Source organism: Colletotrichum karsti, assembly GCF_011947395.1.
Source record: "Colletotrichum karsti strain CkLH20 chromosome Unknown Scaffold23, whole genome shotgun sequence".
In the NCBI taxonomy this organism is placed as follows: domain Eukaryota; kingdom Fungi; phylum Ascomycota; class Sordariomycetes; order Glomerellales; family Glomerellaceae; genus Colletotrichum; species Colletotrichum karsti.
In genome coordinates, this window is record NW_024065923.1 from 542489 (window position 1) to 562047 (window position 19559).

A 19559-nucleotide genomic window follows, 5' to 3' on the forward strand; every position below is an offset into this window, starting at 1 on the left:
CTCCGAAAAGCCCAGTCACGTATGGCCTCATATCTTTCTCAAAGAAGTTGATTAACAGGTTTTCTATCATGGGTTTGTCCACAGTAGAAAACGTCCCTCCCCAGACTCTCCCGCAAACGCCTTTTCCAACTCTTGTGGAACTCTCCAAGATTTATCAAAGTCGTGGTATCCCATCAGACACCAGCGCGGCCGCTCCAGGTTTTCCTTGCTGAAGTTTTCAATCCCCTCGTTCGTCTCCACCTCCCCAGGCGCGAGGTACTTGATATCAAACGGCGCAATCGTTCCCCTCACTGATCCTCCGAGCATGACACGCATTCTTCGCAGTTCCGGCATCCCCAGGACCGCCTTGGCAATGGTGGAAATCAAGGGAACGAACACCGGGTTGTCAGGCGTCACGCGGAACGCCAGCTCCGGTATGTCGCCCTCGGCCTCTCTTGTGCGTACAACAGGGTAAAAGTCCGACGCGTCGGAGTCTTCCGAGTCGAAGTCTGGTTCAGTGTCCTCCTCCGAACCGTAGTATTCTTCGTTGACGGGGAGATTGTCAAAGTCGCCTGTGTATAGCCATTTCCCATCGACAGTTGTGACACACAAGTCAATGTGAAGATCTTTGAGACGCGGACAGTTCAGCGGGGCATCGAAGGCCGCCGAAGTAAGGATCCATCTTGATCCCAGGTGCAGCTTCTCAAGTTTTTCCAGCTGAAGTAGACGCCTCACGCCGACACTGAGGGCATCTTCTCCATCACATGTCATGTCCGGAGGTTGGAACAGCTCGTTGGAAGGATCGCCGCTATCTGTGACGATTTCAAACTCGACCAATTTGGGGAATGGAGTGTCGGTCAGCGCAGCGCCCAAAGCGTTCCTGAATGTCTTCAGATCCGACTGCCACGCCAAGCGACGGTCGTACGTCACGCGAACCTGAGGTGGTAGAAAATCCCAGAGCATCGTCCTCACTGATACCAGAGCGCTGGTGACGACTGAGAAAGCGTCGGGGCTGAACGGCCGGCCATGGATTGCCTCAAATGAGAACTCGGAAACGCACGCGATGTCAGGCAGTTTCCCGCCCGCCAGCAGTTTGCGATCGATGCTGAGTGCGTGAGTTCTCCAGCGCGTCTCATACACGGGAAACTGCCGGTCGCTCTGGAGCTCGCCACTTTCCATCATGTCTTGTATCGTCACGTCCGAGGGCGACGCGGCACTGATGGTGAGTTTGATGCCAGCTCCATCGCCAGATGGCCATGTAGTCAGGATGTTGAAGAAGTCTTGAGTGGCTTTCGTAAAGACTCCATTGTTCTTGGTAACCTCGCTCTTGCTCTGGATCTTCTTGAAGCGTTTAGGGACGACTTCTGGGAGGATGACCTGAAAGTCGATTTTTTGCACAGATGCGCGTTGGCCTTTCGTTAGATCGTCTTTCAGAGAACTGAGACCCTCGCTGGTCACCTTGATGGAGAACAATGAGTCATGGTTAATGATCTCAAAAGTTTGAGGGAAAATGTCAACTTCGCGCATTCTTGTGGGTTGATGAGAGTTGGGTGGTGCTGAAATATCTGGGAACCAACCAAGTGGGGTGAGCTGTTATTTATACGTACCTACCTAGTGACAGACAGTATGTCCGTCACGTGATGGAACTATCTTCCCTGCTATGTATCCTCGTAGTTTGCAATGACAAAATCAGGTGAGTTCTCTTCTAAAGCCATTCGTTAGTACCGCCTGGTAGGGCTTGGTGGTCCCCAGATTCGGTGTTTCTTTGGCGCACGATGTCGACTTGCACTTGCTGTTCAACATGAGCACACATCACGATGCCTCAAAACGGAGAGATTCAGGTAGGATTCTTGATGTACGTAATGTATGCATGACTAAATGACTTCAAAGAAACGCTTTCTAGTAACTTTATGGCGGATCTATCCAAAATGGCGTGCCAGACTTCAAGCCACGAGCCTGTCGCTGGAAGAAATGTGAGTTTACCACGGACTCGTCCAGGCCGGCAGATCATCCACGGCCTTTCTGAGCTCAACGATCTTCTTTCGCAAGGCCACACGGCCGGGGACGTTGGCATCGTTGGTCGTGTCCTTAGGCAACACTTCCTCGATCTTCTCCGTCCAATCCACCACAAAGGACTTCATCTTGCCCACCGCCTTTTCCGTGCTGCCTTTGATGAAAGACGTCCACTTCGCCTTCATACTGCTGTAAGCCCACGGATTGGAACCCTTTCCGGTGAACCACTTGTCTACAGTGTCCAACCTGTCACCCACGCGGTCGGCCTGGTCCTTGAGAATGTCCTTGACATCATCCATCACCATGTATTTGTACGTCATCATGGCGTTCTTCACCGTCCGGATAGCCTCATCAAGGGTAAGCTTCCTTTTTGATGGACTTCTTGATGTCCTTCTCTCCGGGCAGTGCGTTGCCCAGGAACGCATTCTCCTTGATGATGTTCATGATCTTGAGGATGGAGTGGAATCCGTCGTCGTTGCTGCCGATGTACTCCCAGAGCAGTTTCTTCTTGGCTCCGATCGACTGTTCCTCGAATCACCCGCTGTGTTTCATGGCCTTGCAGAGACCACTGTTTTGCAGCATGAAGAGGTCCAACTGGTTTCCTTCCATGTATTGTAGCAGATGATGATCTTCTTCTTGCTGGAGGCAGCGCGAATGTGAAGACCCGTGGCAGGGTTCACGACGTAGACATCGTCGTCCGCGGCCTCCCAGTACTCCTTGTTCGTGTTCTCATTGACACTCCTCTTGAGGACACTGCCGGCGTCCTCGTCTTCGGTCGAGACTTTGTACATCTAGTCCCCGGCAAAGATGTCTCAACAGTCTTTGGGCTCGATCTCGTCCTTGTTTGTAGGGCATAGTTGCTGCATCTGGGGCAGAGTGATCATTGGACCGTAGGGGATGACGCGCTTGCGCAGGCCAGTTCCGATGAGGCTGAATGGAGCTGTGTCGTTATAACCATGGCTGACACGTCTGACGCGGTCGATTGCATCGAGTCCAGACTCGATGGTGTCGGGCTCAGCCTAGCCAGTGAAGCACTCCCATTCTTGATCCTTTGTAACTGAGGTCGATATGTTGTTAGTTACCTGAGACTGGAATCACCCCCATTTGAACAGACTTTTCACCTACTACACCAAAAACAACAAACATCATATGGGGGTTCCAAAGGCTGACGGTGGTAACCTCCGGAATCTAGGGCCTAAAAGTCCACTCGGTGGCATGGTCATCATTTTCTACACTTATTCTTGCGTGAAGTCTATGGTCTAGCCTGGGCTATTGAGCGGTTGCATACTCATTTGATACCGAGCCAATGCGACACTAAAACCTAACACTAGAGCACATCCACTGTTTCTACTCCGAGGATGAATTAGCTATGCTACGGCTGACAATCTCTGGCCTCGGTTCGGCTGGCTTCCGGGACATGGGAATGGCCGCAGAGTCTCAAACCCTTTAAGAGCGTGGACGTGTTATCTTATACGATCCCCGGATAAAGACTTTGCATCCCTTTCCGAATCTAGGCGATGGGACGTCTGGTCCATCGGCTGCATTCATTTGGAGCTTCTGATATGGCTTCTTTATGGCAGCAGACGCTTTAAGCTTTAGAGAAAGTCTCGTTTCAGCAGGAGAAGTGGACCGTTTCCATGAGGCTCACTCTGTCGCTAATTTTGTCGAAGATCCAGGCACGTTTGATAGAATTGTGGTCGCGGAAAATGTCCAGACTTGGATGGACCATATCGCAAATGATCATCGATGTCCGGCCGACACAGCAATTGGGCGTTTCATCAGACTCATACGCACCAGGTTTCTTGTTGCTGAAGCTGGGAATGGAAACAGAGAAAGCCAAAGGTGTTCATTTTAAAGCTACTAGTTTTCATGGCTTACTAACATGTCTAGAAGGGCAGATTCGATGGAGATGAAAGAGGCTCTGCGCAGTATCGTTGACGATACTTCCAAATGCCTTCCTTTTCTAGTTCGGACGTAGAAGACCTTCGAGTATCTTCAAACATGGAAGGGCGAAGTGTGTAGAAAGCAAATCTTTCATATCTATTTCCCGTCACAAGGCGTCCTTGATGTTTATGTATCAAAGTCTTCCTTGATTCATGAGTACTCAACATATACCGTTCCAATCACCTGACCTGTGGCTAAGGAACGTTGTGCACGATGAACTTTGCCCTTCCTATATGTTGTTGTTGGTGGTCAAAGACAATGAGTGATGCTAACCCGTGCGAATGGTACGGGAACTCTGGAACCCTTATTGCCGTCCGGCAAGATAACTCAATCATCGGTTGCCGCGTATGGCGACAGTACGTCCAGATAGATTACCCATCCAACTGTGCATCGAGGCGCTGTAACTTGCAACCTCCTTATCTGCACCACCCACTAGTTTACCAACAGTGTCTATCTCGCGTTATCAGCAACTCTGCATGAGCTCATACCCCCCTCGGCATGTTTTCACTATCGCTCCGATGTAGATCGGATGATTATCTCTGCATGCACTCTACCAAGATATAAACCAGATTGGATGGTACATCTCATACATCCGTAGCACGGACTTGTGTTTCTACCACACATGCTTCAACTGCTCAGGCCGCTTCGCCCCCACCCAAGCTCAGATTTCCTCCCTTTACACATCTTCAATTTCTACGATATGGCGACTCACGACTACCTCGACCCGGACTGGCCACCAGGAACAGTCAAGCTTCAAAGACTATCTAAACATGAAGCGGAAAACAAAAATGTGGAGATCATCTTCCAACCACGTCCTAGTGACGACCCGAACGATCCGTTAAACTGGCCGAAATCCCAGAAGGTCGTCAACTTCTTCCTAGCCTCCTTCTATGCCATGATGGTGTTCGCCTTCATCAGCGCCACGTCACCTACATGGGGCCCACTGGCAGATGAGCTGAAATTCAGCATCGAGACGTTGACCAACACCTACGCCATCGGATCCGCCACATTGGCCTTGGGAGCGCCGATGCTGATCCCATTCGCGCTTAAATACGGTTCCCGGCCGGTATACGTCCTCAGCAGTATCTTCCAGTTTATCATCTCAATCTGGGCGGCGAAGACACAAACAGCCGGCGACTGGTGGGGTGTAAATGCCTTGCAATGTTGGCTTGGCGCGCTTGCGGAAGTCCTCATCCAGATCACGATCGCGGACATGTTCTTCGTCCATCAACGCGGGTTGATGAACTCGATCTATGTGTGGGCTGCTAACATTGGGTCGAATTTGGCAGTCGTCGCGGCTGGCTTCATCACCTCTAACCAAGGCTGGCGATGGGTGTGGTGGTGGTGTGCCATTTTCTTCGGCGTCCAGATCATCATGTTCGTATTTGGTTTCGAGGAGACGAAATTTCCCAGTCATGTTCGGGGTACTCCTTTACGCGGAGATGGTGTGGTACCGGCTTCAGGGGAAGCGGCGAGTATCAAGAACGACAGAGATGACAGCGACGAGGGAGATGAGAAGAGCAGGAATGCCAGAAACAGCACTGAAGACCCGATGAGGAGTTCTTCGGTCCCCCTCATGAGCAATGAGTCGACAAGTGAAAAAGATGGGGAAGGCAATTCGAGTGATCTCACATCGATACACATCGACCCGAACAAGAGACGGAAAACATACTGGCAGCGACTGTCTCTTCTCAGAACTTCACCAGGTCCATGGTCTCAATTTCTGAGACATTCATGGCAGCCGTTTCTCATTCTTGGCTCAATCCCTGGCATACTATTCTGCTCACTCACTTACGCGATCTTGCTTGCTTGGACTACGGTTATGACGACTGCACTGTCAGTATACATGCTGAAGGATCCTTATAACTTCACGGCAAGTCAAATCGGCCTGATGAATCTGGCTCCAGTAGGTTTCTTTTCACCGCTTGTCTCAAACACAACTAACTTCTTTGCAGTTCATCGGCCAAACACTTGGCACACTCGTGGTAGGTCCTGTGAGTGACTATTTTGCTCTACAGCTCACCAAGCGAAACAACGGCATATATGAACCTGAAATGCGATTCTATGTATTCGTCCCCTTCATCCCGTTCCAACTCGCGGGAGCGTGGTGGTTTGGCTACGCACTCGCAGACGGTAAGTCATGGGTTCAAGTAGCGATGGCCTTTGGCATCTGCAACTTCGGATCAGCGCCGTTGCAAAGTATTGCTCTGACATACTTGCTCGACGCATATAATGGTGAGCTTGATTGTGGGAAACGTCACAAAGTTCCAGGATGCTAAGTCGTGCTACAGAGATCATTGGGGATGCGCTTACGGCGCTAACTTTCACTCGCAATGTCTTGAGTACAATCTTTGTAAGATGCTTCCCTGCCGATCGTACATAGGTTAGATCTCCGTTGACTGAACTACTGCAGGTATTTGCCATGCCAGCCTGGATTGCAGCAGTCGGAGTAAGTGGCTATCCAACGAGCTCAAGCATGCTGTGGCTAACTAAAAATTCAGATTCCAAATGTCTTCAATACTATCGGTGCGATTGGGGTACTGATTCTATCCTTCTCCGTATTTTTGTAAGTACCGACACAGGCATATGGGCATCCGAACGGAAGTGCTGATTTATGATAGCATATGGCGAGGCAAAAAGTTGCGAGCGCAAACTGCGAAGGTTTATAAATACTATGCCGAACGACAGTTTGAGGCGCGCCCAGTTTAGTCGCAGTGGTAGGCGAGGGTAAATCCATTTTGGCTTGGACAGCCATTGAGGTCATGACCTCTACTATCAGTTGTTTAGACCAAAGTTCTGTTTCTTATTCCTAATTACCTCTTTCCTTAAGATATTGGTGTTGATCCTAACACAAGCTATTCAAAGTTGCCGTCCGTTGTGATGGAAGCATGTTGTGAGCCCAGACTCTCGCACGTCTAGTTGTCATCAAGCAGTCATCCAATTTAGTTTGTATGGACGGAGCTCTCACTACGACTGTCCCGAAAACAAGCTTTCAAATACAGATTTTCCGGACATCCGACTACTCAGACTAGGCTAAGCTTGTCGCTTGCGCCGGGATAGTGACGACCGATTGTCTGAGAGTACTTGCAGTAAATCGAGTTCACTCAGCGCCGGGGAAACCGCTTTGATTTGCGGGGAAACAGGGGTTGATCACATGAACGATCGATTAGCGCGATTCATTTGTGCGGTCTGAGCAATAATTAACCCAGCAAATACGATGTTTCATTGCAGATCCCAGGCTCTATTGCCAGTTGCGTCCTAGTTGCTACTAAGCCATTGGTGCGCTACAATCCACAGTTGGGAGATTGTCCGTCTCTGTATATTGGTGTTGTCAATAATAACGGCGCGATATTAAACAAACCGAAAGTTAAATAAGTTGGAAGCTCGCCATCATGCGCTTGGAGAAGCTGTCGTCGACTTTGTCTGTTTAGGTCTCCTCTCTTGCGCGCTCAACATGGGTATCTCGACCTTGGTCCTCGGCCTCGTCGCCGTCCCGCTGGTGGCATGTCAGTCGTTCCAGTCAACGCCGGTGATGGGATGGAACTCCTACAACCAGGTCGCTTGCAGCCCAACCCATGACGGGATCACGGCGGCCATCAACGCTATGGCCAGTCGCGGCTTCGTAGACGCGGGCTACAACTATTTCCAAGTCGACTGCGGATGGGCTTCTAGAGACGGACAACGAAACGCCACATCCGGCGCGCTCAAGATCAACACCAACGCGTTCCCTCAGGGTCTCAAGCCTTTGAGTGATCTCGCGAGGTCGAAGGGCATGAAATGGACGATGTACTCCGACGCCGGGGTTCGCACGTGCGATACCACGGTTCCGAGTCCCGTGCTTGGGTCGCTTGGCCACGAAGCCGTCGATGCGGACTTCTTCAAGACCCTTAACACGGAGTATGTGAAATGTGAGTTACCAGCTGAATCCTCTGCCCTATGCTTGCGCTGACATACAGCCCAGATGACAACTGCTACGTTACTGGTCCCACGTCGGCCGAGAATGCCCCTAAGGACCCGAGAACCGACTTCGTAACTCGCTTCACGACCATGTGGAAGGAGCTTCAACGTGTCGGCATCCCGGGAATGCTGATTTGCCAGTGGGGAACTCCGTACTCGTCCTCGAGTGGTCTACAGGGACCTGCGCAATGGACCAAGGGTATCTCGACATCCTTCCGCCTGTCAGACGACATTGCCACCGGCTGGGGGAATGTCTACCGCATCTACAACCAGGCCGTCCACATCGCAAAGTCTGGGCTAATTGGCCCCGGCCACATTGCAGATGCTGATCTCCTCGAGGTCGGCAACAAAGGCATGACCTTCGATGAGCAAGCCACTCACTTCGCATCCTGGGCAATGCTCAAGTCTGCCCTCATGATCTCAACTGATCTTGCGGCATTGTCAACCCAGACCGTAGCCGTTCTTCAGAACAAGGATCTGATTGCCATCAACCAGGATTCCGCGGTCAAGCCGATCCAGCTTGTCCAGCGCTGGACCGGAGACCGTGACCTCTGGGCTGGGGACCTCGCCAACGGGGACGTTGCGGTTCTCGTTGTGGACCTGAGCAATGCTGCTCGCACTCTTTCCGTGCAGCTTTCACAACTCGGCATCGCGTCTGCCACGGTCAAGGATCTCTGGACATCGGCTACTGTCCAGAATGCCGCCAGCTATTCCAAACAGGTCAATGCCCATGGATCTGTAGCGTTGAGGCTTTCCAACATTCGACGTACAACGGGTTCGGGAGCAAAGTACAACTACGTGTCCGTCGCATCCGGTTCTCTGTCATCTGGCGCGAACCTCCAGTCTTGCTCCGGCTGCACATCCTCCAATAAGGTCGGCAACTTAGGTGGCTCGTCCGGTGGTCGCGTCGTGCTGTCGAACATCTCGACTTCCCAGGCGACGCAGACCGTCTTGTTCGACTACATCAACGGCGATGTAGGGTATCTCGGCGGCAGCAACAATGAACGTCTCGCGTCGATCTCCGTCAACGGTGGCGCTGCGAAGACAGTCAGCTTCCCTCTTAGCGGCTACAACTGGGAGGCCGACGTCTTCAAAGGTTACGCTGTGGAGTTGACGGGTTTCAAGACCAACGGCGCGAACACGATCAGCATTTCAGGCGTGGGAAGTGCCTGGGCCCCTGACTTTGACAGGATTGGAGTGGTGGCATAGAAGTAGTATACATAATACGAAGGCGAGAAATGCCACAGTCATTCATTTATCAGACCCTTTGTGACCTTTTGAAGAGAACATGTTAGCCAGGAGCAACGAGATAGGTGCTTCAGCCTTCGTCACGGCGACCGAGCTGCAGGGAAAAGAAGCAACAGGATCAAGAGCTGTGGTGTGATCGTATACCAACTTTCATCCAGAGGAGATGGAAGCTGACCAACCTTCATTGAACTTGTTAATGGCGGCAGGAAGTACGTCGATACATGGAGCTAGGGTAGTGATGTGCGGTACAAATAATAGTAACTTGACAAGAGATACACCCGCAAGTAATGTAATAATTATCATGTTTGGTTTGAACTGTTGACGAAAGTCCACCCCATAACCATAAAAATAGTGAAGTCTAAAGTCTCAGTGACGAGACAAGATAACCACATCAACCAATGTCGTAGTCCTGAATAAGCCAAACCAGTCATAAAAGTTCCACCAACCCTGAACGTCCTCGCCGGCAAGAAACTACTTTTGATCAACGATTCCGTGAGAGAAACAAGAACCGCCTGCCCTGAAGCATATTCCTCGCCGCAGGCTGCGGCGCCTTGATCTCATCGATAGTATCAAAGCTCGCCACCGACTGCCTGTTATCCCATCCCTCCACATCGCCGGCGTTCCTCCGAGCCGCGTCGGCCTTCTTCTTCTTCCGGTGCTCGTGGAAAGCAATAAGAGAGATTCCCACAAGCAGCAAGACGGCCACAACGATGGCGATGGCGGTTGTGGCCGGGCCACCCATGCTCATGGGGCTTGAACCTCTGGATGAGGGAGCGGCGGTGGGAGTCTGCGATCGAGTCAGTTTCGTCACAATCCCGACAACACCAAGATCTTTCCGGGGCGTGCACTTACGCTGGAAGCAGCAGCCACCTGCTCAACTTGCTTGGCGAATTCGATAGACATTATAAAAGTATTGTTTGGGGGTATCTCGGAAGACAAATAAAACGCCAGAGGTAATCAGGAGATTAGAGAATTAGATGATCATAGAAAGAACATAGAGTGGAGAAGCGAAAGAGAGGAACCAAACAAGGACCCCGGCTTCTTGAAGTAGTATTAAACGTATTAAACATCGACATGTTCGTCCCTGCGCAGGTTTCACCGTGTGGGCGTCGCACATCAGACGGGTTGCGTGCCACGGACGCAACTCGCAGCGGAGTAAGCAGCCTCCGGGCTGACCTTGCATATTCCAGTGTCGCCTCCCAACGTTGATTTAATCAATGCGGCTCTGTGTGGTTGCCTTTTCTTCTTCTTGTCGATTTCTCAACGGCGTGGATTGGAGGAAGGATGCCGACGGGGAGAGAGGCCGACGGATGGGATTTCCAACGGCGGCCGAACAACCTTATCTTGCCCCCCAGTTTCCCAACGTGGGCCGGGCCGGTATCTATGGGACGAGGGGTCGAAGGTTGCTGGCGGCAGGAAGTCTGGACTGTGAGATGTGTCGGCTTCGTATTAAACAGCATTGGTCGGATTTCGGTTGAGGAATGTCCAACGGGCTTGGTGCCTTTTGGGGTGGTGATCTTGGTGTCAGCAGACGACGCTGGGTTCGGTCGAGACTTCTGCAGGGTAGAAAGCTGAGCTAATCATATCGAAACAGCTGTCTCGTTCGTCTTACGATATTTCGCTTCGCCAAGGGGAAAACTGGGTGGAACGGGCTGCTTTGATTACATGATACGTGATGATTCGAGTGAATCAATGCCTTGGAAAAGCGCAGGCTGCTTACTTGAGAAGTACACTGCAATTCAAACGCCCGCAGAAGCGGTGAGCAAGACACGGAGTCGCCGGAAAGCATTGAAAGACGGATTAAAGGCTTTTAGGCAGACGCATCACGCATGAGATGTCCTGCGAGATGGTACAGGGACGCATGAAGCGCCGCCAAGATTGATGTCGGATTAAGACTCAGGTGAGGGCGACCTACACCGGGCCTCACCGGTCTTCTTCACCGAGATCGTAGGGATGGTCCGTGCGGGTGAAACCAGGCCTCCCTTGTCACTCACCCCGTTCCTGAGGTAGCGGGGCAGTAATTAGGTAAACAACGTGGGAGAGAGACATTCCCGTACCAAGCCGACCTCACCAAAAAAACAAAGAAACACTCGTTCTCAACACAACACTCGTCATCACGACGATACGTCAAAGAAGTACAGCGAGCATCAACATCACCCCTGCGGTCACGCCTAATTGCATCGACGCCGGCAAGACACTGCACACCAACCTCCACTGGCGGCGGTGACGACAATTCACCGAGTAAACAAACACCACGACGCACATCACCAAAGCACACAAAAATGTCAGCAGCCCACAACGCGGCAACCTACGCAGACTGCGTCGCCTCCCTCCGCAACTCCCTCACCTACCTCGAATCCTCCGTCTCGACCCTCGACGCCGGCGTCTCCGACCTGCCCCGCGTCGCCTCCGTCCTCCGCCCGACCCGCCACTTCGAGCTCATCCCCCAACCCACCCTCGCCGCCGCCGAGGCCTCCCTCCGCGACGAGATCGGCCCCTACGTCGCCCTCCTCCTCGACCGCGCCGACGCCCAGATCGCCCGCCGCGAGAGGCGCATCGAGACCCTCAAGGCCCGCGCCGAGCTGCTCCAGGGCCGGCTGTCGCAGTCTAACGAAGACGACGACGGGTACGGGAGCGGCAGGAAGGGCAAGGGGGTCGCCGCCGGCGGTAAGAAGAAGAACGCTCTGGGCGGGGAAAGTGCCTTGAGAGCCAGGGCTGTGAGGCAGAGGAGGGAGGGGCTGGAGTATCGCGTCGAGCGGCTCGAGTTGGAGCTCCTGGCCAAGGAGAGGGAGTTGATGAAGAGGCTGGGCAAGGCGTGAAGGACGGGATTGGAAGACGTTTGTGTGTTTTCTTGCGGATGGAGTTCTGGACGGAGTTGTTATGTTCCAGGTACTCGGATACTGAGACCTGGAGGGGGGGCAAGGGAGGAGACGCATGCGGAACGATGCACATGATACCCGATGACGAATGTGGGGGGAGGATACCCTGGAGCCGCGCAGGCGATTGTGGTGGTGGACTGGGAGAGGCCGGCATCCCACGACTCCGAACGTAGCAAGCATTTGACGCTGCGAGCGGACATGAGGTCTTGATGATCATTGGCCCAAGCCCGGTCGATGCCTTTGCCACAGGCTGGTGACGGAAACAGTGATACATCACAAGATCGACGACCCCAAGGATCACTAGGAACTCTCGACCACGAGGCTGAACCGTGTCGAGTTGATATGATATCACAAGTACGAAACCACCTGGGCGATAGGCAACACAATTCAAGTCAAATCACACAAACCATATGCCTTAAGCGTCTCTCGAATATGTGCAAATGCCATTCGTAAACAGCAAGGGAACACCAACATGTTTGGATATCCCATGTGAGCTATCACAGCTATCCGAACGACCGACCCATTGCTCGTAACCCGTCCCAGAAAAACACGAGAAAAAAAACACAAGACACAATCCCTCGGCGAGCGGACCGGCAACATACACTAGAAGCACTAGGGGAAAGCCGGCACGCGAGGGTGGGCGGGTAGAAGTAAAAACAACAGGTAGAAGAAAAAAAGAGGCCGTTTCGGCGGATATACGTGTGCCGCCCGTGGCTCGAAAACAAGGCGGCGGTTTTTATCCCGTACAAGAGACCCTAATGTACTCCAACAAGCATTGAGCGCGAAAACCATCCCATGTCCCATATGGTCATTTTTTGCTCCCATCTCCAACGGCGAAATGAAATTCGTGAGCTCATCATAACAGGATCAGGTAGTTGCTGGGCGCAATACCCGTCTCGCCAGTCTCCTTGCGGGCTTGCCACCACCTGCCGCTCACATCGCTGACCTCCAGAATCTCGTGCTTGGAGAATGAAATTTCGTTCGCATCGTCGGGGTTGGCCTCGTAGCTGTAAATGGCCTTCGCGCGGTAAGGGTACTCCGTTGGCGGCACCACCTCCTGATCCGGGGTCTTTTGAGGCCCTGGGCCTGGTGTGGTGAAGGTCGGTGCTACTGCGGATTCGCGTGGTTGGGTAGAGACACCTTGAACGGGAGATGGGTTCTCGAAGCCGTTCAACTGGGCAGAGGTGTACATCTGGGGAGGCTGTACCGAGGTCGAGGTCTCCGGGCGACCGCCGCCGTACATCATCTGTCTGTTTCCGGACTCCTTCTGGAGCGCGAAGGAGTCAAGGTAGGCGCGGGGCTTGGCCGACGGGGCGGAGCCGAAGTAGAAGATCCAGACGATCTATTTGCAAGTCAGTCATTGTTTGTAACATTTCGCGTAGAGACAACGTACCGTGACCATGGCCATCAGGATGAAACCAGCTCCGGCGGCCTGGCGAGCGCCATTGGCCGAGTAAATTAGGGAATGAATGGTGAGGGAGTTGAGGGCGAGAGCAGCGCCCAGGTATCCCGAGAGCGCTACATGGTAGGTCTGGGTGGTGTCGGAAGCGACGACGATAAAAACACCGGCAATGAGAAAGAACATGTAGACAACGGTCCACCATGCGAAGGCGGGGAACGATCCCGTGCTATTTGTGACTTGTGTCGTGGCAATGATGGAGCTGATGAATGCAATTATCCATGCAAGCTGGGAGGAATGTCAGCACTGGTCATGGCGCAAATAGCCTCAAAGCTGCGGCGGAAATTGCGGCTCGAACTTACCATGGAGATGGAGACTGTGGCCAGGGCGAAGGGATCACCGATGATGTTTCCCAGATTAATGCCCCTGCTCTTTCTCCCGTACTGAGCCCGTGATTGTTCCATTTTGCGCAATGATGGTGAATGAAGAGAACCGTAAGAGGGCATAAGGAAGACTGTCGAGGTTCGTTGCGGTGCAAGTATTAGATGCCTAGGGGCAGTGATCGAGAGCGGCTCTCGATTGAGGTGACGGTTCGTAGAGTCAGTCGGACGACTTTTACCCTCTGCGTGAAGACGATCGAGCGAACAGATTTGTAGGAGCGATGTCGATTACTCGGAGGAGCGATACGTAATGCGAATGCCGCAAGGGGGTTGTCGTGGCTGGCGGGAATGCAGTTCGTCGTTCAAAAGGAGTGACTGGTGGTTGGGCTCGTGGGCCAAATAAAAGAAAGAAAGCCGGGATGTCGTTGGACAGTTTGCTGTTCAGTGCGTCGGGTAGCGTGCGTGCAGTGCGGTGCGGAGCGTTTGACCGTAGCGGCTGAAAATGCAGCGAAGGAAGGCTGGATCGGATGAGGTGAGGTAAGGTAGGTTGGCGATGGGTAAAGCGAAGTCGAATCGGAATCTCGAATGCGAGTTGATCGTTTCAGAGGGTTGTCCAGCAAGGCAGCCTCTTTTCTAGGGAATGGAAAAGAGAATGGATGGTCGGAATGAAGGTGATGACGTGTGGAATCGAAGACGGCGGTAATTTGCTGTCGCGAAGAGAAGGCTGAAAGGGAGAGAAGTCGAAGTTGATTTCAAGGAGCGAAGAATCGGCACGGAGAAAGGATGAAAGATGCGAAAGATGAACGACGGGAGTCGAGTCGAATCAGGTCGAGTCAATCGAAGCAAACTGCGCGCCGGGAGCAGGCGACAGTTGTAAGGGGCAGCAAAGGCGAAAGTCGGCGGGAGGAGTGCCGCAGGCCAGGCGCAGGAAGAAACGGGGGCGTTGGTTGCTGTCGGTTGAACTGGGCGAAATGAAGGGCAACGACTAGCTGGGCCCAAGAAGGAAGCGGGCGGCGTGGAAAGCGAGGTAGAAAATCGAGCCGGACCAGCAGACCAGACGAAGGAAAAGACGTGGTGTGGCGTCGGTTCTTGTTGTTGGCGTCGCTGGCGTGGGTTATTTTCTGTCGCCAAAGAAGCCGATAGTCAGGCACCTTCACCGGTAGGACGTCGACTACTGCGTGAATGGGAATAAGCGGGCTGGATACGTAGTGCTTTGTGGCACCCGATCGCGTGTCGAGGTGCAATCCGCCCCTATTATTTTCTCTCTCCTGCGTGTCTCTCTGTGTGTCTCGCGGAGGAGTGCTTTTCGCTGAGCTGCGCTGCGCTACGCCGTGCAGTCGCGCCCCGGGTATGGGTTTGGCTGGCTGGTATTTGTCGGCGCTACGCTCGTGTTGGGGCGTTTGGTAGGCGTCAGGTAGTGTTTGTTGTTGTTGCTGGCCTAATCGCGTAAGGTAAGGTAGGCGGCCTGTCTTTCGTTCTGGACGACGGCTAACAGTGTACTCGTCTCCCACTCGTTCTCAAATCGTTCGCTGGTCGACAGTAAACGGCAGCCGTAAAACCGTTGTCGGGGAATGGGTTGAAAGGAGTGGAAGGAATGGACGGGGGGGAAGAACGGAATTAAAAAAGAGGAGAGAAAGCTGAGTCCCGGTCCTGACAGCAGATCCAGTCCAGTCTGGTCCAGTTGCAGGTCACAGTGGGAGACCTGGACGTTGCAGGGAAGCAAGGGCTGCTGCAGGCTCCTGGTCTGCTGTTGCTGCTGCTGACTGCTCTTCGGGCTGTGCAGAAAGTGTGTATGCAATTGGACGAGGGTACAATGCAGTTGCAATTGCCGCTGCTTCTGGCTTTTTGGGTGTTGAATTGCAGAGAGAGAAGAGTAGTAAGGTACCTTACATTTTACACAGTGGGCGTGGATAATTAATGGGGGTGCAGGTTGGAAGGAGTGATGAATGGGAGGGGATTAAGACCCAGACTGGATGAGACGCAGAACATGGTGGACCGGGGCCCAGGCGGGAAGCGAGACGAGGACAGCACCTGCGAGCTGGGCCTGGAGATGGGAAAAGAGGGGCATGGCGCGCCTGCCTTCAATTCACATTTAGCATTAGGCAAACTACCTAAGCTCAAGGAAAGAGCCAAGCGTCGACAGGGTAGGGACTCTGGCCTCTGGACTCTGGACTTTTACTTTAGGATCTCGTCCCTTCCTCCCGTCTTCTTGTTCATCAAAGTTCCAATTTTTAACGCAACACGGGGACTTTAGAGAGAAGGAAGGACTGAGGAACTTGGAAGGAGCAAAGAAAGATAAAGTGGATACGGCTGGCGTGTCGTACCCGCGCTAATCTCAAATGAGCCGAATCTAAATCGACTCGTCTTGGGCATCCGATAGAAGAAGGCACGCCTGACTCCTGATACCTGCCTACCTTTCACGGAAGATGGGGGCAAAATATTCAATAACAGCAATCATTGCCAATGAATTCGACTCGACCAACCCGGCCGCAGCGCTGAGTTTCCCGTACGGCCGCCAGACACGCCAATTTGGCGGCCACAACAATACGGAGTGGTCCAAGAGCCAAGGACTCTGGCGGGAAGGATGGAGAGCCTGGTCTGGCATGAGAGGGTGATCTGATGGACGACACAGTTGAACAATGATAATATGGCACGGTACAGATTCTCTCTGTTGGTTTGGTTGTCAGCATCCAACAACTCCTTCCCACTCCCTCGTTCCATTCAAGCTCATTTGAACAAGGTGAATATCCATCCCTACCCAGCAAGCGTTCATGGTAAATAAACCATTTACTGGTAAAGGTACGCATCACAGACGATCTTCCACCAGCCGACCCAGAACATTCACTCTACGGATATCGCATCCCCAGAAACCGTTGGTCCTTGCCCCTGATTGGCATCGAGGCTAAGGTAGGGGTCATTTTTGGTTCCCTCTGTCTGCCTCCTCCGACCTAATTGGACGATGACTCGAGGATATGCTATTTTCATTGGCCAGAACATTCGTCGACCCCTGACTCCACTCCACCTTCAAAAGTACGTACCGGTGGATGCTCTCGCACCTTAACTTCAGGTTCAGCCCTGAGGCTGCACCAGCACCTGCCTTACCTGAGCCGAGACTGGCCCAGACTTTTGGATCTTCCCGTCGTCCGCCATCTCCATCTCTTCAGCATGTCGTCCCTCATTCACAGGCATAAAATATGGACACGAAGTCGAATAATTCGGACAAAGTGTTTGGCTCACAAACATCGCTTCATGCTGCGGCTGCGAATGCGAGCCACCGGTTCCAAACAAGAAACGCCGTCACATCGTCCACACAACCACAAAGATGTCGACGAGACGCAGACACGCAGATGCAGGGGCGTCCTATCACTTACCGCCAGCCCTTCGTGTCGTTTCATCGCCAACACACGACGGCAGGGCACTCAGATCAGCGTCCCTTCGCCAGATCCGGTAGCTGACTGCCCCGAGTCTGGAGGTTCTCGGCACGAAAAAGAAGACGGCGCTGAAGAGTCGCACTCAGAACGGGGGCATCCGGCATCCGATACCCAACTCTCGGACCCTCACGTGTCGTCGCCTCCCACCACAGCGCTCGAGTCTTGACTCTTGCCAGGCTCGCATTCTGTCCTGCTAGGTCCCGTCCCGCGTCCGCGGCTCTTTGCTACCCACCGATTGTCCGTGTCAGTCCGTCTCTCCTCCGAGGCCCCTGATGACTGTCGTCGTGACAGCTGCAGATCCGTCCTCTCAACACCGTGCCGCCGTCACCAGCTCTGTGATCGACTGGATCAGACTCCAACGTCTGCATTCAAACCGTTTGACATGCAGCATCACGGCATGCCACCTGGCTCATGCTACTAGTCCGCTGTCCGCGCTTAAACTCCAGTACCCCGTCTCAACAAGCCTCCGTCAAGCTGTCATCAGAGCGTGTCCCGGCCATGTACCTACTACTATATGCAGCGAATCGACCAGAAAGCGACAGTTGGCCGTTGACCGTGTTGACCGCCTGAAACAACAGAAACTGGAACATGGTCTGCCACAAGCTACCCGACCTCGTCTTCTTCCATACAGAATACGCGCCATGCAACAAGCCGAGTACCGAGACGGGAAAGCCTACGAATACCTCGGAGACATGGCTTGTCTGAGTAACACCATCATCTCACCCGCCTGAACAGCGCTGTTGCCAACACTATCAGCGACTTTTTCACCATCGTCTCGCGACACTACACATGGTCGCATGCTTGCAGCACCATATAAAGTTTGTCAGCCTCGGCCCAGGATGGACGCTGCTTCGACATCACGCGCACAGCCCAGCTCAACGTCACTGACAGCTTTTTTGACTCGCATTTGCTTCTTTCATCCAAAGATCACTCAGCAATGCGTTCGTCAGTCTGGGGGAACTCCGGAGATCATGCTGATCGACACAACCTCCCAGACAACCGGATGCGAAACACTTCTTTCTTTCACTGGCGTCGGGTTAACGACACCTGGGCAACTGGGCAACCCTTCTAGAGCCTCATCCATCAGTTTCGCTTCGGAGATTCTGCTGTTCGCGGCCGACGGTGCCAGGTTCGGCGTCGCTTGACTCGACCGGTCCAAATTTGGCAATCCCATCGGCCCATTAACCGCGAAATTACACGCCGTCAGGCCGGCCGCCGGGTCTCTCGGCGCTTCATGCTGGCTTTCAGCCATACCGCCGGACCGGACTCGAAGCATTTGCATCCGCTGCAGATCAACAAGTCAAACTCAACTACGGATAGCTACGAAGCCTCTAATCGTTGACGCTAGGGACTGATTTGCGAAAGCTGTCGCGTGCAAACTGTATTTGGGCCCATGTTCTTTTGTAGTTCGCAGGTGCTGGGCCGCGGCGCAGACGATGTTCGTGGTGTTCATGCACCCGAAGGTCCCGAGACCGTTCCTGATTCACATTCCCTAGGATCCGCACCCATTCCTCAAATGGCAACCGGGATTCACCCATCTCCGGTGTTCGTGTCACTTACGACGCCAAGTCTACAGAACGAAATGATATCTCGACGGCATACGCGGGTTCAAATTTCTGGAAGCCCGCGAAAGAACCGCCCTTAGAAGTTCTCGTTGTACACGACCATCAAACCATCGCCGCGAGCATCTTCAACAGGTTCTCCGAAGCTTTCCAATAAGTTTCCTGGGGTCTGCAATACGATAGCCTTCAAAGCGAAGTGGTCAGCACACTGCACACTGTGTTCCTTAACAATTTCTGCCACAGCCCCCTTCTGCAGCCAGTACCCCTGGCTCTGACCCCTGCAGCTCTCATGAACGACAAATGTCGACAAGTCGACCACAATGCCCGAGCGACGCTGCAGTCATTGGATGATCCTCGCTTATTTCCAGTCACATCGAGACCTTCCTCTCTCTCCGCATGCGCCAGGCGCCTCAGTGGCTTCCATCTGTGGCTGACACGTCACCCAGGGTCGAAATCAAGGAAACACATGGTGATCCAGCAGTCTGGACGGCGCGGGGTAGACGAACTTCATACACTTGCCGTCTTGAGAAGCGGTGTGACAACTAATCGACGTGGAAAATGGCAATTCTTTCTTGATTACGATCATACCACGCCGGTTGGTAAGTAAGACCACGTCGTGATCTCGGAACCGAGGGCTGGAACAACACATGGACACCACCACAGTCGATGGTCGAGGTGTATTCAGCCATCGCAGCTAGTCTGCCATCCGTGCCCGATACTCACAGACTGCCCTCGAAAGACTACACCCAGGAGGCCAAGCTTTTTCT

General features: G+C 53.1%; 7 protein-coding genes across 7 annotated transcripts; 3 read left to right on the forward strand and 4 right to left on the reverse strand.

Annotated features, from left to right (window-relative positions):
* Positions 1-66: 66 nt before the first annotated feature.
* Positions 67-1506, reverse strand: CkaCkLH20_07428 (uncharacterized protein; the record flags this gene model as incomplete). Its single annotated transcript, XM_038890145.1, has 1 exon — positions 67-1506. The coding sequence occupies one exon, from the start codon at positions 1504-1506 to the stop codon at positions 67-69; it is 1440 nt and encodes a 479-aa protein (XP_038744623.1).
* A 452-nt stretch (positions 1507-1958) lies between these two features.
* Positions 1959-2783, reverse strand: CkaCkLH20_07429 (uncharacterized protein; the record flags this gene model as incomplete). The annotated part of the gene is made up of 3 exons (XM_038890146.1): positions 1959-2358; positions 2414-2504; positions 2588-2783. The coding sequence occupies 3 exons, from the start codon at positions 2781-2783 to the stop codon at positions 1959-1961; spliced, it is 687 nt and encodes a 228-aa protein (XP_038744624.1).
* A 1853-nt stretch (positions 2784-4636) lies between these two features.
* On the forward strand, positions 4637-6645 carry CkaCkLH20_07430 (uncharacterized protein; the record flags this gene model as incomplete). The annotated part of the gene is made up of 6 exons (XM_038890147.1): positions 4637-5842; positions 5892-6171; positions 6228-6289; positions 6350-6385; positions 6438-6502; positions 6558-6645. The coding sequence occupies 6 exons, from the start codon at positions 4637-4639 to the stop codon at positions 6643-6645; spliced, it is 1737 nt and encodes a 578-aa protein (XP_038744625.1).
* A 745-nt stretch (positions 6646-7390) lies between these two features.
* Positions 7391-9102, forward strand: CkaCkLH20_07431 (uncharacterized protein; the record flags this gene model as incomplete). The annotated part of the gene is made up of 2 exons (XM_038890148.1): positions 7391-7844; positions 7898-9102. 2 exons carry the CDS (start codon positions 7391-7393, stop codon positions 9100-9102), a joined length of 1659 nt encoding a protein of 552 aa, XP_038744626.1.
* Positions 9103-9622: 520 nt separating this feature from the next.
* CkaCkLH20_07432 (uncharacterized protein) lies at positions 9623-10044 on the reverse strand (the record flags this gene model as incomplete). The annotated part of the gene is made up of 2 exons (XM_038890149.1): positions 9623-9928; positions 9994-10044. 2 exons carry the CDS (start codon positions 10042-10044, stop codon positions 9623-9625), a joined length of 357 nt encoding a protein of 118 aa, XP_038744627.1.
* A 1379-nt stretch (positions 10045-11423) lies between these two features.
* CkaCkLH20_07433 (mitotic spindle biogenesis protein) lies at positions 11424-11960 on the forward strand (the record flags this gene model as incomplete). The annotated part of the gene is made up of 1 exon (XM_038890150.1): positions 11424-11960. The coding sequence occupies one exon, from the start codon at positions 11424-11426 to the stop codon at positions 11958-11960; it is 537 nt and encodes a 178-aa protein (XP_038744628.1).
* Positions 11961-12876: 916 nt separating this feature from the next.
* On the reverse strand, positions 12877-13883 carry CkaCkLH20_07434 (SH3 domain-containing protein; the record flags this gene model as incomplete). Its single annotated transcript, XM_038890151.1, has 3 exons — positions 12877-13362; positions 13414-13707; positions 13782-13883. 3 exons carry the CDS (start codon positions 13881-13883, stop codon positions 12877-12879), a joined length of 882 nt encoding a protein of 293 aa, XP_038744629.1.
* Positions 13884-19559: the final 5676 nt, after the last annotated feature.